This window comes from Capra hircus, chromosome 4 (assembly GCF_001704415.2).
Source record: "Capra hircus breed San Clemente chromosome 4, ASM170441v1, whole genome shotgun sequence".
Classification (NCBI taxonomy): domain Eukaryota; kingdom Metazoa; phylum Chordata; class Mammalia; order Artiodactyla; family Bovidae; genus Capra; species Capra hircus.
In genome coordinates, this window is record NC_030811.1 from 3,248,615 (window position 1) to 3,267,347 (window position 18,733).

General features: G+C 44.2%; 1 protein-coding gene across 3 annotated transcripts in view; it reads right to left on the reverse strand.

The window, feature by feature from the left end:
- DPP6 (dipeptidyl peptidase like 6) overlaps positions 1 to 18,733 on the reverse strand; it is a 974,485-nt gene that overhangs the window by 268,864 nt on the left and 686,888 nt on the right. For all 3 annotated transcript variants that reach the window (XM_018046661.1, XM_018046659.1, XM_018046660.1), the window contains exon 4: positions 15,509 to 15,603. In XM_018046661.1, coding sequence (XP_017902150.1) covers positions 15,509 to 15,603 — 95 coding nt within the window. The remainder of the gene's footprint in view (positions 1 to 15,508; positions 15,604 to 18,733) is intronic.

The following is an 18,733-nucleotide window of genomic DNA, read 5'->3' on the forward strand; positions in this document are numbered from 1 at the left end:
GGAGGCTCCCCTGGAAAAGGGAATGGCAACCCACTCCAGTATCCTTGCCTGGAGAATCCCACGGACAGAGGAGCCTGGCGGGCTACAGTCCACGGGGTCACAAAGAGCCGGACACGACCGTGCAACTGACACACATCTCTCAGCATGCATTCCTTTGCTCACTGTTACACTTAGAAGCTTACATTCAGCAGATTTGTTCCTAAAATAGAATCGCATTCCACACCTGATTTGGCAACCTGCCTTTGCACCTCCGTGGACTCTAATTCACAGGTCAGTGGACAGAGGACTCATTATCATGTTTTCTTTCAAATTTCTTCATAGCACACAGGTGATTTTCCATAAATGAAATAATAAAAAATGCTGTGTTTCCCTTCAACGTGTCTGTCTTCTCTGAAGCACTCACACAGACCCTCACACCCAGTAAGAGAGCCCGATATTGTCAGCTTGGCACGCGTCACTCTACAAACGATCCTACGACCACATGTAAACATTAGACGTTTCAGTTCAGTTCAGTTCAGTTCAGTCGCTCAGTCGTGTCCGACTCTTTGCGACCCCATGAACCGCAGCACGCCAGGCTTCCCTGCCCATCACCAACTCCCAGAGCTTACCCAAACCCATGTCCATCGAGTCGGTGATGCCATCCAGCCATCTCATCCTCTGCTGTCCCCTTCTCCTCCTGCTTTGAATCTTTACCAACATCAGGGTCTTTTCAAAAGAGTTAGCTCTTTGCATCAGGTGGCCAAAATGTTGGAGTTTCAGCTTCAGCATCAGTCCTTCCAATGAACACCCAGGATTGATCTCCTTTAGGATGGACTGGTTGGATCTCCTTGCAGTCCAAGGGACTTGCAAGAGTCTTCTCCAACAGTTCAAAAGCATCAATTCTTTGGTGCTCAGCTTTCTTTATAATCCAATTCTCACATCCATATATGACTACTGGAAAAACCATACCCTTGCCTAGATGGACGTTTGTTGACAAAGTAACATCTCTGCTTTTTAATATGCTGTCTAGGTTGGTCGTAACTTTCCTTCCAAGGAGTAAGCGTCTTTTAATTTCATGGCTGCAATCACCATCTGCAGTGATTTTGGAGCCCCCCAAAATAAAGTCTGACACTGTTCCCCCATCTATTTGCCATGAAGCAATGGGACTGGATGCCATGATCTTAGTTTTGTGAATGTTGAGCTTTAAGCCAACTTTTCACTCTCCTCTTTCACTTTCATCAGGAGGCTCTTTAGTTCTTCACTTTCTGCCATAAGGGTGGTGTCATCTGCATATCTGAGGTTATTGACATTTCTCCTGGCAATCTTGATTCCAGCTTGTGCTTCATCCACACCACCGTTTCTCATGATGTACTCTGCATGTAAGTTAAATAAGCAGGGTGACAATATACAGCCTTGACGTACTCCTATGTCTATTTGGAACCAGTCTGTTGTTCCATGTCCAGTTCTGACTGTTGCTTCCTGACCCGCATACAGATTTCTCAACAGGCAGGTCAGGTGGTCTAAAAATCACATCACCCTGAACAATTTTCATCTCCGTTTTCTCATCCAACAATAAAGGAAGGAAATGACTCTAAGGCAGTTGGTTTCACCTGAATTAGTGATCGGTACTGTGACCAAGACTCTCGGGAACCTACCCCTGTTTATCCCCTAGGAAGTGTTTGTGGAGACTTTCTGAAACGTAGCTGCCATGAATAATAGGAATCTGCTTTAAATACCCTTGGTGAGGACTGAGTGAGTGAAGATAAATCCGCACAGTAGAATAGTATGCAAGATTTTAGTCAGTTCAGTCACTCAGTTGTGTTAGACTCTCCAACCATCTCATCCTCTGTCGTCCCCTTCTCCTGCCCTCAATCTTTCCCAGCATCAGGGTCTTAATGAGTCAGTTCTTTGCATCAAGTGGCCAAAGTATTGGAGTTTCAGCTTCAACATCAGTCCTTCCAATGAACACCCAGGACTGATCTCCTTTAGGATGGACTGGTTGGATCTCCTTGCAGTCCAAGGGACCCTCAAGAGTCTTCTCCAACACCACAGTTCAAAAGCATCAATTCTTTGGCACTCAGCTTTCTTTACGGTCCAACTCTCATATCCATACATGACTACTGGAAAAACCATAACTTTGACTATACTATGTATGTTGACTAAAATATTTTATCAAATGTTCAGCATTAATTGTTTCAAAGTTCTAATTAGGATTCTGTTAAAATTTTATGTCAATTTAAAGAGAATTAACATTTTAAATACTGTATTCTCACCTAAGATTACATTGTTGTTGTTATTTTTCAGTTGCTCAGTCGTGTCTGACTCTTTGCAACCCCATGGATTGCAGCACGCCAGGCTTCCCTGTCCTTCACCATCTCCTGGAGCTTACTGAAACTCATGTCCACGGAAAGCATATGAAAGATGAGATCAACCATCTCATCCTCTGTCGACCCCTTCTCCTCCTGCCTTCAATCTTTCCCAGCATCCCGATCTTTTCTAATGAGTCAGCTCTTTGGATCAGGTGACCAAAGTATTGTAGCTTCAGTTTCAGCATCAGGCCTTCCGATGAAAATTCAGAGTTGATTTCCTTTAGGATGGACTGGTTTGATCTCCTTGCAGCCCAATGGACTTCCAAGAGTCTTCTTCGATACCACAGTTCAAAAGCATCAATACTTTGGCATTCAGCCTTCTTTATGGTCCAAATCTCAGTCCACACATGACTACTGGAAAAACCACAGCTTTGACTACAGATGTTTGTCAGCAGAGTAATGTCTCTGCTTTTTAAGACTTTTAAGATTACATTGTATCCTTTTGTTTTTTTCAAATTTTCAATAAGATTTTATAGTTTGCTTTATTCTAACTCCCAGTACTTTTCTTAGATTTATCCCAGGTCTTTGTACAGTTTGTGTGCTGTGAATAGAATATTTTCTCCATTTCTATTTCTAGATATTCATGTTAAGGAATAGAGAAGGTTTTGATTTATTATATTTATATACTAAAGCTATGTTAATAAATTTTCTTACTAATTACAGTAGTTTTTAAAAAACTAATGTCTTTTAGGTTTTCTAAAGTAGAATTATATGATCAGAAAAGAGATATATTTTCCTGTACTCAGCATGCAGTTTGCTTGTATACTGCATTTCCCACCATTCAAGTACATATTAAATATTAACGGTGATGTTGAGTATTCCTTCCTGACTATAATTGACATGGTTTTGTTTTTGCCGTTTAGAATGATTTTCTTGGCTCCTTGGTCCATGATAAATAGTCTTTATGCTATTAAAGCAGTTTTTACTGTTATCTTACCTGGAATTTTTGTCAGGAGTGGTTGATAAATTTTATCAGATGCCCTTTCAGCATCTTGTGACATAGTTACAAGTATTTTCCTGTTAATGTGCGGTTGCAGTGAATTTTGTTGATTGATTTCCTGAACCCGAATGCTGTTGAAATGATCACACCTTACTGTTCAGAGAACACTATTATTCTCATACACGACTGAACTCTACTTGCCGATATTTTACTTACAATTTTCGCGTTTATGCTCACTAGTGAGATCAGTGTATAGTTTACAGTTTGTTGGAGATTACGAGTGAAATAACATAAAACAAGACACACACAAAAGACAGACGCACACTCCGGCCGGAGGAACAGAACTGGGCAAAAAACTAATTGCCGTTTATTATAAAAGCCCCCTAGGCAGAATTCCAGACTGCATGAATAAGCCTTTTCAGCACAGCGCAGGTGCATACTTGTTACCGTATAGCAAAGGGGAGTGAAACCCCTGTCTACTGCAGAGTCTGCCCAAAGCCCTCATCTCCTTCTTATCTTAAGAAGGGAATGCTCCCTCGTTTGCAAGGGACCATTAAACTCAAGGCTGTGTCCAGACTCTTTGGCAGAACGCATCGCTTGCAAGGACGCTCAGCCCGAGCAGAGAGACCCGTTTGCAGGCACATCTCTGCTACCCTATTAACCCTTCACACTTTGCATTATTTGGGGCTATTTAGTTGTCAATGATACAATGTTTTAATAACACTATTCTAACTTTCAACAATACTGGTCTGCATAGATTTTGAGAGAGTGGGGGGCATGCTTCTGGTGAGATGCCCATCTGAACGGTTCTGCCCTGTTTTCTTGGACTAGATTCACACGTGTGTGATTGTGAGTGCACAGAAGGAGAGGGGGCCATGCGGGAGAGAAAGAAATAAAATGTAGGCTGCTCCAAATTACCGAGTAATAGAAGGGAAAGGAAGAGCAGAAAGCATCAATATATCCGCAGGCTCTTTTGTGAAAACAATCTCCTCATAAAAGGAAAAAGAGAATACACAAGTGAAATAGGTTAGTAATGGTGAAACAAAAGCCAAACAGTGACCAGGTTCAATGAGCTCCACGAGGACGCTGTCAGACACGACTGAGGGGCTGAACACACAGACGGAGGACCCTGTGGAGCCCACAGAAGCGCGACCAAACAACACACGGACGACTGTGATCGCGCCCTCCCTAGTCAGTGAGGAAGAAGGGGGCTCCCAGACCAGGCAGTACGGCCCATACCTGGGCCCCTCCTTCCCTAAGAAATCATTTTATGCGGGATCACACAGTCCCGGTGCTGCTCCCGGCACTGCCTGTGAGAGAGAAGACCCGCAGAAGCTGGAGAATAGGCTGCAGGGACGATAACTCGACTGCCAAGAAAAGTCTCCCGGTGGCTTCCCAAGCCAACTTCCCTCTAACCTTGAAAATGGACCATTCTGTGCACTTTGATGCATCATTGAATTTTGCATTACGCTAAGCTGATGCACCATTTTGCATCTGTAATCTTTATTTTAGTCAATACGAGGTGGCCTCCAGGAGCAATCCTGTGACATGCCACAGGGGACCACAGGTATGAAAATGCATCTGAAGCTGGGCACCCTTCTCAGTCTCGAGGTGATGGCCTCTGTCCCCCCGGATCCCCCCAGATTTGTGGGTGCAAACACTGCGGCTGTATCCCTTATGCAATTTAAAAATAACTTTGTTTGGAATTAGGCAAAGCTGAGTTCAGCTCTCGGGAGTCCCAGTTAACAGCTATGTTACTCAGAGAAAATTATTTTAACCTTCATAAACTTCAGCCTTCTTATCGATAAAATAAATAGTAAATGTTCCCACTCACAAGATTCCTAAGGATTTCAGTTAAATAAGATAATATACCGTGTTTTACTTCTTGTCGCACTGCGAGCACTCAGACATCAATCATCAGTTGATTTATCCTGTGTAAACCTCGCACATCCTCTTCCTCAAAGTTTCCCTGGCCGTCCGCCCACCTGGCCTGACGTCTCCTGACCGAGATCTCCGACTTCCCTGAGATGGCCCACTCTTCCACCAAGGCTCATATCCCCCGGGCTACCCAGACCTCTTGCTTCAGCCCTCAGCTGCCTGCACACACAGCGTCTCCAAGTCTTCCCAGTTCTTTCTCCACAAGATGACGTAAACCCATCCCATCCCATTTCTGCTTTTCTCCCTCCATTCAGGGCGTCATCTCTCTTCATCTGGACCTGAAGCAGCCCCTGGGGGCTCTTGACCTAGAATCTTTCACTTCTCCAAATACCCTCTCATACTGGAGTCTAGACTTACTTTCCTAAAACACACACTTGTCCTTGAAAATCCCATCCATTCCAATCTCCGACAGAGTAAAGAGGACCCACAACATGTGACTTGCTCTTTCCCAGGACTTTTAAGCCACAGCCTCCCAGGCCCCTCCTGGACAAGCTCACCAGGTCACGACTTCTTGTCACGGTCTGCCCAGAACCCTCTGACTCCATCTATTCATGCTGTGAGGATGCCACTTCCCACTGGTCTGCAGACCACAGTCGCCTTCCGGGGTGGCTGAACGCTCTCTCTTCAAGACCTCATGTATTGTCAGGGCCAACACCATTTCCTCCTTCCTTCCTTATTCCCGTCCCACACGGGACCTCAACTTGGAACACATTTCATCCAGATGTTGACTTCTTTTATACCGGGGCTGAAAGCGTCCCAGAAGTAGACACTGTTTTTTATGAATCTGGTATCCTGCCACCCACCTCCTCGTGCAGCCCAGGGTCTCGCTCAGAGAAGACTCCTCCTTAAGGTCAAATGATGCCGTGCAGCTGTGAGCGCAGAGCGGCATCAGCCTAGCCTCCCCTGCAGAGGAACGGGTCTGGGCAGAAAGACGGGGCTGCGGGCGGATGTCTTTTCAGGTCTTTTAAAAACACAAGTATTGACATAACATATTCTACTCACCTACATTAAACTTAAAAGCAGGAGAGGGAAGGATTGGGAGTTTGGGATATATATATATATATATATATATATATATATATACACACACACACACATACATATACACACACATACACACACACACATATGCACACACACATATACATTCCATGGGGCCGCAGAGCTGGACACGACTGAGCACACACAGAGACAGAGGCATGTGTGTACATATGAAAGTGAAAGTGTTGGTTGCTCAGCTGTGTCTGACTTTGTGACCCCCACGGACTGTAGCCCACTGGGCTCCTCTGTTTATAGGATTTCCCAGGCAAGGGAGGGGGTTGCCATTCCTTTGTCTAGGGGATCTTCCTGACCTAGAGACTGAATCTGGGTCTCCTGCATTGCAGGCAGATTCTTTACCATCTGAGCCGCCAGGGAAGCCTGTATATATGTACATACGTATACGTAAATGTATATATAACTGAATCGCTTTGAGGTACAGCAGAAACTGACAACACTGTAACTCAACTACATTTCAATACAAAATTTAAAATAGAAACAAAGAAAATAAACATTGGAAAACAGCTTGAAAAGTTAAATTATACAATTTATAAAGTTAAATATATACAATTATGTACAATCTAAAAAGTTAAAAACAGAATGAAAATGAGAATGAAAATAAGTAAAAAACACTTTTGTCTCTTGTTCTATCTTGTCACATGAGAGGCGGACAAAGCAAGGGAAGAGAGGGAGAAACAGTAAAAGCAACTATCAGGGATACAAAGGAAGGGGGCATCTGAGACCCCCGAGGAAGAAGGAAAAACAGAAGGACAGAGCGGATGTGCTGAACCACGCAGACACGGGAAGAAATACGGAATACACAGAGGCGTTGTGGACCACAGCCATCTACAGCATTCTTGCAAAACATGCTGACTTTTCAGGCCGCCCTTTTGTCTAGACTAAAAGCTCTGACACCCTGAGGCCGAGCCGGTCTGGTCAGAAGCCAGGGCTTGTGGTCACTCTGGGGACGGGCCAGCTGCCCTGGCCCCACCAGCCAGATCTGTTATCTGTGAGAATAGTATGTCTTGCTGCTGCCAGATCTTCCCGTTTTTAGAGCAAAGCCAGAAATGTGGACACTGAGTTTGTACGAAGCTGCTCCGTGGGCCAAACAAAACCTTTCCCTGGGCACATCAGTGCCAGTACTGACCGTCTGAATTACGGACAAAACAAGGCTGTTCCTCCGTCACGGCCCTGACTTGGGGCCCAGTTTAGTCAGCTTGGGGCAGAAATGCTTGCCGGGCACGGCCGGCCCCACCACAGACGCAGCCTAGCTGGGGGTCTGGTGGCATCAGTGCAAGGAAGAACCTTCTGGATTTCCTTGGCCATTTCTCTCCTGGAGTCTGGAACGGCTCTAAGAACACTTGTAATTATGTCCCTCCCTGTGGGGAGTTAGAATTCATTCATTTTTAGAGAGTGAGATAAAAATTCAAATTCTACTGTCTCATGATGATATAAAATCAAAGAGGAAGAAATTAAAGAAACAAAAAGGCTTTTCATTTAAATGCTAATCCAGCAATTTAAATAAGTAATTAAAATGAGTAGATCAGTAATTAAACAAGTAAAGACATAAAAAGTTGAGAAAGTCTAACAGAAGCGTAACAACAGGATATATATATTTTTCTATTTGCTTGTTTTTCTCTTCCAAGTGTTTCCAGGAACCATCTATAGCTCTTACATATTCATCAATGGAAGAAATCTAATGTCTTTGGAATGTGAGGTTGAATTTTTAAAAATCTGATTAAAATCACTGAGTAAATGGCATTGAAACAACAATTATGGAAATCATCACACTGCAAAATAATGTACAAAATTTCACCACCCAGTGAGAACGAGCTACTGTCAGAACTCGGTGTTGACTTCCCAGCCTTCTCAGGGTACACAGATGATGCTGACAGGTGTTAACTGAAGTGCATTCTTCTGTGTTTATTTAGTAAAACATCACAAACATTTTTGCATTATTTAATACTCTGTAGCCTTCATAACTATTATTTTAACAGCAACATCATGTTTAATTAATTAGTCAGTTAGGCTGCCTTGGGTCTCAGTTGGGTCTTAGCCATGGCATGAGGACTCTCTAGCCATGGCGTGTGGGTCCGGCAATTGCAGCTTGCCGGCTTAGTTTCTCCGAGGTATGTGGGATCTTAGTTCCCCAGCCAGGGATGGAACCCACGTCCCCGGCATCGCAAGGTGGAATCTCAACCGCTGGACCACCCAGGGAAGCCCCTTTAATTTACCGTTACCTACCAACTGAGCTACGAGGGAAGCCTAGTTTTACTTGCTTACTTATCTCATTTCTCAAGTGTCACGTCTTTTCACTATTTCAAGAAACGTTTTAGAAAATTTACTTATGACAAATTCCCTGGAATGAGTCAGAAGACGAAAATATTTTTGTTAACCTTGGATGCATCGCTAAGTTGCTTCCCAACACCTGGAACAATGTAAGCAATACGATGAATGGCTGTATCCACTGTACCACTCTTGGCTCACCGACGCTACTGTGAGTGCAGAGAGCGTGAAAGGGTGAGTGCCGCAGGTAACACGGAGGCTTGTGCTGAACCAGCCCGCTGGATCCACAGCTCATGAAGTGGAGGTCAAGTCACAGTTGTCTGTGGACCCTCTTGGTTTCCTCACGGAAGAAAGGGAGGGTTTGAATAACACAACCTGCAAAGACTACTTCCGCTTTAGATACTGAAATCTCAAGCAGAGGCTCTCTGCTTCCTGTGGAGAATTTTTGCACTATGATGTTTTAGAAGAATTGGAGAGATGGTGGTGAGTTTCTGTAAGAATTTCAGCCCCTGTGAAATTTATGTTATTAAGCCCATTTTAAATGCACTTGTACTGGAGAAAGAGAATCAGTGGGATGACTGTGGCAGTTTCTTGAAATAACACAGCAATGAAGTTTGCACACTGATTGACTGCTCCCTTCAGGAACAACATCTCTGTAGCATGCAACGCTGTTTGAAAGTGCTTTTCCTGCAGTAGAACGTCTTTCAAAAGTGGAGTCGGTGCTCTCAAACCAACTGCTGCTGCTTCATCAGAAAGTTGGAGGAACGCACTAAATTCTCTGTTGTTACGTCAACCATCTTCACAGCATCTTCATAGGAGTAGACTTCATCTCAAGAAACCACTCGCTTTGCTCATCCATAAGAGCAACTCCTTATCCACTCAAATATATCATGAGATTGGAGCCATTCAGGTGCATCCTCAGGCTCCGCTTTGAATTCTAGTTTTCCCGCTGTTTCTGCACCTGCCGTTACTTCCTCCATTGAAGTCTTGAACCCCTCAGAGTTATCCATGAGGGTGAGACTCGACTTCCCCCAATCTCCTGTTAACACTGGTGCTTTGACCTCTTCCCATGAATCACGAATGTTCTTAACATCTAGAATGGTGAATCCCTTCCAAAAGGTTTTCAATTGACTTTGCCCAGATCATCAGAGGAATCATTACCTATGGCAGCTATAGTCTAAGGAAATATTTCTTAATGGGCTTAAAAATCAAAATTACTCTTTGATCCATGAGCTACAGAATGGTTGTTTGCAGGCATGAGAATGTTAATCTTGTCGTACGTCTCCATCGGAGCTTCTGGGGACCAGGTGCATTGTCAATGAGCAGTAATATTTTAAAAGGCATCTTCTTTTCTGAGCAGTAGGTCTCAATAGTGGGTTTAAAATATTCAGTAGACCATGTGGTAAACAGATGAGCCATCATCCAGGCTGTGTTGCTCTATTTATAGAGCACAGGGCAGAGTGGATTTAGCCTAATTCTTAAGGGCCCTAGGACTTCTGGAACAGTAAATGAGCACTGGCTTCAAGTGAAAGTCATCAGTTGCATTAACCCTCAATGACAGAGTCAGCCGGTCCCTTGAAGCTTTGAGGCCAGGTACTGACTTGTCTCTAGCTATGAAAGTCTTTGATGCTGTCTTCTTCCGACAGAAGACTGTTTCATCTATCGGGCTGGCCAAAAAGTTCACCTGGTCCATCTGCTGGGATTCTGGCCAACCCAATAAACTGAAACTGTGTGGCTTACTGTTGCCACCTTCACTGATCATCTTACCTAGGTCTTCTGGATGACCCAGCTCCTACATCAGCACTTGCTGGCTTCACCCTGCACTGGATGCTAGGGAGATGGTTTCCTCGCGCAGACTTCACGAACCAGCCTCTGCCAGCTTCAGACTTTTCTCCTGCGGCTTCCTCACCTGTCTCAGGCTTCAGAGAACTTTAGTTAGGGCCTTGCCTGGATTAGACTTTGGCTTAAGGCAATGCGGTGGCTGTTCAGATCTTCTGTCCAGAACATTAAACCTTTCTCCACGACAGCAATGAGGTTATTTTGCTTTCTTATCACTCGTGTGGTCGCTGGAGGAGCACTTTTCACCTCCTTCAAGAACTCTTCATTTGCTTTCACAACGTGGGTAAATGGCCAGAGGCTTAGCTTTTGGCCTGTTGTGGCTTTTGAGGAGCCTCCCTCACTAGCTTCACCACTTCTGACTTTTGATTTAAAGTGAGAGGCCTGGCATGTGACTCTTCCTTTCACTTGAATACTTAGAGGACCTTGTAGGGCCATTAACTGGCCCAATTTCAATACTGTTGAATCTCAGGGAACAGAGAGACTGAGAAGAGAAGGTGAGGGGAATGGCTGGGAGTGGGGAGCAGTCAGAACACACACAACATTTTCAATTAAATTTGCTTTCTTATACGGGTGTTCCCCAGGGTGCCCTGCAAAGAATTACAATAACAACATCAAAAATCACGGATCACAGTTCCCCGTAACAAACAGAGTGAAAAATCTGAGGTACGGTGAGAACTGCCAAAACGTGACAGAGACACACGGTGGGCAAATGCTGTTGGGAAAATGGCACTGGAAGACCTGGTTGATGTAGGTGCCCACAAACCCTCAATTTGTGGAAAAAACACAGTATCTGCAAAACTCAGTACAATGAGGGCTGTGTGCACAGAATCCATGTGAAAGCTGGCTTAGACTCTATTTTTAGAAATTGGAGGGAATGCACTTGCCTCATTTTGGGACACAGCCTAGACCCAACTCCTACAGGGAAGGGGCTGGAAGCCAAGGATGCTAATTCTCCATCCACCACTGCTGACCTAGTCACCCTGGGTATCTCTGTTTAGAGCCGCCACTGGCTCATCCTGCCGGACCCTTGATGCACCGGGGCTCTCCCACAATCCTGAGCCATGTTGACTAATGCTCACATCCCAGTCTGCCACGTCTGTCTTCTCATGTGGTCCAGAAAACGCTCCTGGGAGGTGGGAGAGGATGCACGGAGCTTGGACAGCTGCCTGAAGGCCTCCGGCTCCTGAGCAGACAGCAACGCCAGCATGGGGAGGAGCTGGGTCAGGAACCGCCCCCATCCTTACCGCACTGATGCTCCGGGAGACCGACGGCTTACTCCTGTTTTGTGACCTTTTATGTTCATTCACACAATACACAGTTATGGAGCACCTACTGTGTGCAGGTCACAGTGCCAAGCACCGTGGAAGAGACAAAACTCAACCAGGCAGAACCTGCCTCTGATGAGCTTTGCAGCTGAGCAGCACAGGTCCCCGGCTCCCAGACAATGTGCTTGTGGTTTCATTTCCCATAGAAATCTAAAAGGAATGCTTCAAAAGTATTCAAAAAATCGGAAAGTGAACCAAGATTTTTTTCAAAGATTTTTTTCAGATGTGTACTAAATTTTTGTTTCTACTTAATCTGTTACATTGTTTCTGCTTTCTGGTTGTTTTTTGTTGGTTGGGGGGAGGGTTGCAAGGCATGCGGGATCTCAGCTTCCCAACCAGGGATCAAACCTGCACTCCCTGCACTAGAAGGCAAAGTCTTAACCACCAGGGAAGTCCCCTGGCCAAGATATTTTGGTAAATCCTTCCTAAGGTCAATTATCATGTCACATCAAATAGGATACACTACCAAATAATAAGGATCTGAAAATACCGATCAGAAAATAACATAAAACCCCAAAGAATGCAAGTAAGTGCAAACCAGGATGGAATTACCACAGAATGCTAAATGTGTCCTTGAGCTCACAGCTTAAACTATTTGCGGAGTTCTGAAATATTTCATGATCTGATTTCTACCATTTGAAGGTGTGAGAAGGGACAAACGACCCCCTTTCTGTTAAAGGAAGTTGTCTGGGGGGCAAGTGAGACCCCTCCAGGTGAGCCCAGCACAGCGCAAGCTCTCGCCTGCACCACCATCAGTGATCTGGAAAGCCCTTCTGCCGGACTGGCTAGTGTGAGTTGCATTCAGTCTCATCCCCGTCCATTGATCCATCCCGGGAAAGAGCCCGTCACAGAAGCCACGGAGCCAGGACGATGCTTAAGGCCAGCGGGCTGGGGTACCCACCCTATGTGACCGTGCCTGTGAGGCTGGGGAAGGAGGATGAGGTTAGGGGTCAGACTGCAGGTTGATAGTCTGAACTGACCCAGGCATTCACTGCTTCACGTTCATTTCTCCACTGGTTCTGGGTTGTTTTAAGATAAACGCAAAGATTACAGGTAGCCTCACAGGTAGCACAGTTCTCTCTCTCAGCTTACCTTTATCACTGAAACAGTCTCAAGCTTCCGAGTTTCGAATAAGGAGAGACTGCTTGGTGAGCCATCATTGCAGAGGGAAGAGGGCAGATCAGACGAGAGTCACTGCCCTGTGCTCCTGCTCTCTGCAGCCCACGCATCCTCCCGGGAGCAGACGGTCCCTTGGCCCCAACCCTCAGAGCACTGTGCTCCCCTTTCGTCATGTTTGCTCATGAAAATACACAGGGCAGACAGCCATCTCAAGGCTGGATCGTTCCATCGGCTTTAACTTGCAGACGGAGGCGCTGAAGAATAAGTAGTTTAACTGGCTCAAAAGAACTTAAATCCAGAGCTTCTGTGTTCTAAATGAGGATGCAGGCTGCCAATGACTTTTCCTCTTAAGGTCCGTCTAGTGAAAGCTGTGGTTTTTCCAGTGGTCGTGTACGGATGTGAGAGTTGGACTATAAAGAAAGCTGACCACCGAAGAAGTGATGCTTTTGAACTGTGGTGTTGGAGAAGACTCTTGAGAGTCCCTCAGACTGCGAGGAGATCCAACCAGTCCATCCTAAAGGAAATCAGTCCTGAATATTCATTGGAAGGACTGATGCTGAAGCTGAAACTCCAATACTTATGGCCACCTGATGGGAAGAACTGACTCATTTGAGAATACCCTGATGCTGGGAAAGATTGAAGGTGTGAGGAGAAGTGGATGACAGAGGATGCGATGGTTGGATGGCATCACCGACTCAATGGACATAGACTGAGTAAGCTCCGGGAGTTGGTGATGGACAGGAAGGCCTGGCGTGCTGAAATCCATGGGGTCACAAAGAGTCAGACAAGAATGAGCGACTGAACTGAACTGAACTTATCTGAGGTCTGTTTATAGGAGTCTTTACATGCAGCTTTGAGCCAGGAATAAACTGGCTTGATCATGAACAGTATTAATCAGAATGTATGTACACCTTTGGCACTCAACAAATGTTTCTGATGTGAGTGGATAAATAAATGACATGTTAAGAAGAAATTTCATCATACAGGAGACGCCTTCTGATGTTCAAGGAAAGTTCTTCCTTTTTTCTCTACCTAAGGTGTTTTCCAAAGTTGCTTTATTACTTGACTGAAACAACTTCAGTTACAATGCACGGTCTGTCACAAGGCATGGATCTGAGAAAGAGAAGGCCCTTCCTAGCCTTACGTAGCTGTATGGACAGCACCCGCTGTCAGCAAACCGATGTCCTCACAGAAGTATCGCCACTGTCCTGACACTAACCTGTACTTACCCTCAGCAACAGTCCCATTCCTTTCTCCTCTCGATTATTATTAGAAAACCATTTCTGCAGCTCCTGTATTTTTAAGTGAGTTGAATCAGCTTTTCTAAGGGCACTCATTCTATCACAGATGGTTTTTTAACACAAAGAAATGCAGGCACATTCATTCTTTCTGGGTCAGGTCCTACTTTGCCAGAATACTATTGAATTCAATAAACCTGTCGTTTTGGGAATTATACTGTCATACAGCTATTCCAGGCCTCCCTCACCTCCGCAAACAGTCTCTGTAAAGGGCGGGATCTATTTCATTCTAAACACCACTAAAATGCTTACTTTTAAAGAACAAAAGAAAAGAAATGAAAAGTGTTCAGAAGGCAAGCTTTGTGTTCTGGAGAAGGTGGGGCAGCATTTGTGTGGGTGGCGGGGTGGGACAGCACAAAGATGGAGTGGTCCTCTCATCCTTTCTTGTCTGGGATGGAGGCTCTAGGGACCAGCCTGAGTCCTCACCCTGGGTCCTCAAGCTCACTCCCTTACTGGGCTCAGGATCCTTAGCTGTAAATCCAGGCAGCTCTTCCCCTGCCCCTCGCCCCCTACCCCCACCCGCCACTGTGGGCTCTAATCCCCAGATCCCAGAATTCCAGGATTCCTTGTGTTTCTCATTCACACCAGATACTTGTTATGACCATTATGACTGCAAATTCTTGGTCTGTTTCAAGTCTCTCGTTTAACAGACTTGCCTTAGTTTCTTCCCGTGACTTCCTTTCAGCATATCGTACAAGAAAAGGATAGATTCCCTAAAGCTGAAGATTGATTCCTTCTAAAAATGAGCGTGAACATGTGAGGAAAAAAAAAAAAAGAGCTGATGCTCTTTAAATTGATTTCTGGTACATAACTTCAGTCAATTCTTCAATAAATACCATTAGCTGTACAAGGGCTCCAAATCTTAATGCCATTATCTTTGGGAAAACAGGTATTCCCAATGATGAAGTATCGGCATTCATATTGACTCCGTCCTTGTTCCAAAGCATAAACATCACTTCATGTCATTATAGAGTAAGTACTGTCAGTCCCTAAGTTAATATGCCCTGTGCATGCAAGGATGCGTTTTTTAAAAAATGAGATCGAGCAAGCCATCCTGAAGTATTCTCTGTATTACCCCCAATTGTTCTGTAAATGTGCGAAGCCTCAGGACTCGTCTTTCAATTATATGTGATATGCAACACTTGTTTCCAACACCTGCAGAGGAACTTTCTGGGCACTCAGAGAAAGCATGCTTTCAGCTTATTAAATTAGTGTGGTCTCAGTTTCACATTATCTTCAGCTGCTCAGTCTGTGGTCTTATAAATTTATTGCTTCTGCTTGGCTATACTGAAAGTTGAAACCTAAAGTCATTTTCTGCTTTATTGACTCGAAGGTGGGAAAACTGAAATTATCCTGGTCATTAAAGGGAGTACTTACGATTTTTTTGCCTTCTATTAACACCGTAGAAGTATTTGTTTCAACATTCCGCAGTATCACATTTCCTTTCTGCTCTCTGTAGATGAATTCTTTATCTACAAGAGAGAAAATAAAAAAGAAACATGAAACTCCAAGGAACTCACTAGCTGTTGGTAGACATTTAGGTAAAATGAACTGACCCAGTTCCAACAAAAATATATCCTGTGTTTCATTGAAGGATCCATTAAGTATGGTGAAACATATTCAGCGCCTTTCCATATAACTGCACGTGAAGCTTCTCTCTGAATTGTTTCTCCTGCTCTACTTGTGCAAGTACACACCACCTTTAGAACATTCTAGAATTTTTTGGAGTGGGACACACAGATGAGCAGATTATGGAACCTTCTACCCCAAGAGTTGGAAGGTGGCTGGTACTAAAGGGCTTGATTCCCTGCGTCTGAAACGTTAGGGTGAAATCTACATGTGCCCATGCACAAACCCACATCTACATCCTGCAGGACTGCTTTCACTTGGCCCACAGATCCCTTGGCTACGTCTGGAGGAACTGGCAGTTCGGGAGAATCCCAGGCACGGGGGAGCCCGGTGGGCTGCCATCTATGGGGTCGCACAGAGTCGGACACGACCGAAGCGACTTAGCGGCAGCAGCAGCCCTTATGTGTATCTCCGCCTCGATACGTTGTATCTTCAGTGACACTGGTCCTTTGTAAATCAACTGAGACTCCAAATATCCCCTTAGAAATGGAACTGATGAGCTGATTTGCAGGGCAGGGATAGAGACACAGACAGAGAACAGACTTTGGACCCAGCCGGGGAAGGAGGGGGTGGGATGAGCCGAGAGGTAATATGTATGAATTGACACACATATGCTGCCGTGTGTAAAACAGCCAGCCAGTGGGAAGCTGCTAAACGGGCACACGGAACTCAGCCTGGTGCTCTGACTCCCTGGAGGAGTGGGATGGGATGGGGGGTGGGGGAGGATCAGGAGGGAGGGGTCATGTGTGTACTTGCGGCTGACTTACATTGCTGTGTGGCAGAAGTCAACACAATATTGTAAGGCAGTTATCCTCCAGTTAAATATTAAAAAATTAATAGAGCAGTTTCACTGAATCGTACGCATGTAGAGGTGTGTGTGTGTGTGTGTGTCTGTGTGTGTGTGTGTTTGAGTGTACAGGCATGTAGGCATGGGGGTCTGTGTCTGTGTGCTGTGTACACATACTATATACATGAAAGGGTGCAACCAGTCCATCCTAAAGGAAATCAGTCCTGAGTGTTCACTGGAAGGACTGATGTTGAAGCTGAAACTCCAATACTCTGGCTACCTGATGCAAAGAGCTGACTCATTTGAAAACACCCTGATGCTGGGAAAGATTGAGGGCAGGAGGAGAAGGGGACGACAGAGGATGAGATGTTTGGATGGCTTCACCGACTCGATGGACATGAGTTTGAGTAAACTCCGGGAGTTGGAGATGGACAGGGAGGCCTTGAGTGCTGCAGTCCATGGGGTTGCAAAGAGTTGGACACAACTGAACTGAATTGAAACTTTCTGAAAAAATAGTAGGTGGACAGGAGGCAGAGCACACAATGGGAAGAAGAAATCATAATTTGGAGACTGGGATTGACGTACGTGCACTACTCAACATAAATGAAGACAGCGAATAAGGACCTACTCGATAGTGCAAGGAGCTCTACTCAAAACTTCGTAATAACCTAAATGGGAAAAGAACCGAAAAAAAGCGTGGATATATGTATGTGCGTGATTGATTCACTTTTCGGTTCACCTGAAACTAACAATACTGTAAACTAGCTATACTCAAAATCTTTTAAAAAAGAAAGAATACTACCTCTCTGGGTGCAGGGGGTGGCGCTGAGCCAGTGTGGAGGCAGAGGCATTTCACACAGCAATTAGCTGATAAATGGAAGCATTGTGCGGACAGGACTGATTCCAGAGGTGTTATCACTGCTACGCCTTTAAAATCGGGCTCCACAGAATTACACCCTTTTCTTTTTTATCCCTTTCTTCTATCTGCTTTGCCTTTAGTTTCTCTTCTTCTTCTAGCCTGTTAAGATGGAAGCTTAGAATTTTGGTTTCATTTTCCTTCCTTTTAGTAAGACTATTAAAGCTAAAACTTCTCCTTCATGCATCGTATTACCTACATCCGACAAATTTTGATATGCTGAATTATGTTATTATTCACTTCAAATTACTTCTAATTTTCCCTGTAAAATCTGCTTGACCCAATGATTATTGAGAAATATGTTAATTTCCAAATATGTATTCTGGTCTTCTTATGTTTTTACAGATTTTTAATTTAAATTCACTGGATCAAAGAATATTCTGCACATGATTTTAGCCTTTTAAAGCTCATTAAGACATCTTTGTGGCCCCAGACATGGTCTATCCTGGTAAACGTACCGGATGCACATTTAATGAAATTATCGATATGATGAGTTTGGTCTAGAATTTCTTTTGGGGTGTGTGTGCATTTGTTTTCTACTTCTCTACTTCTTGTTTTCCTCTTTCTTATTTCCACTTTATTGTTTGAATAATTTTTAAAATTTAATTTTTCCTATTTTTAGCTGTATTTCTTTGCCTTTTTTTTTTTTAGTGGTTGTCCTAGAGATTTTAATATGTACTCAACTTTGCAGCATCTACCAAGGGTTAATCATGTGCTACTTCTCATAAAATACACTGTTGAAACCTCTCAGGTTTCAGGTCCATATACAGTCTCATCCTGTGGTAACTGTTGTGTGTGTTTCATCAATACTTGATACATTCCACAAGACAATGTTATAAGTATTGTTTATAACAATATCATAGATTATAAAGACATTAAGAAGAAAAAGCAAAAAAAAAAAAAAAAAGGAAAAACATTGTCCTTCGCATTTATCCACTATTTACCATTACTGATGGTAATAATTTTATCAAAAATATGAGTTTCCAACAGATATCATTTTCCTACTTCTTAAAGACTTTTCTTTGGGATTTCTGATTATATGAATTGCTGGCAACCAATTCTTTTAACTCTTTCCTTCAGCCTTCATTTCTGAGAGGCGTTTCTCGTAACACAGGTGTCTAGGTTAGTTTCTTTTCTTTTAGTGGAAGTTCTGTCCCCCCTCTTCTGTCACGACGCTTTCTAATGAGGAGCCAACTGTGCCCTGAATCATCTCCCCGCATGCCATTTCTGTGCTCTTTCGCTGCTTTCCAGGCTTCTTTGCCGTCTGTGG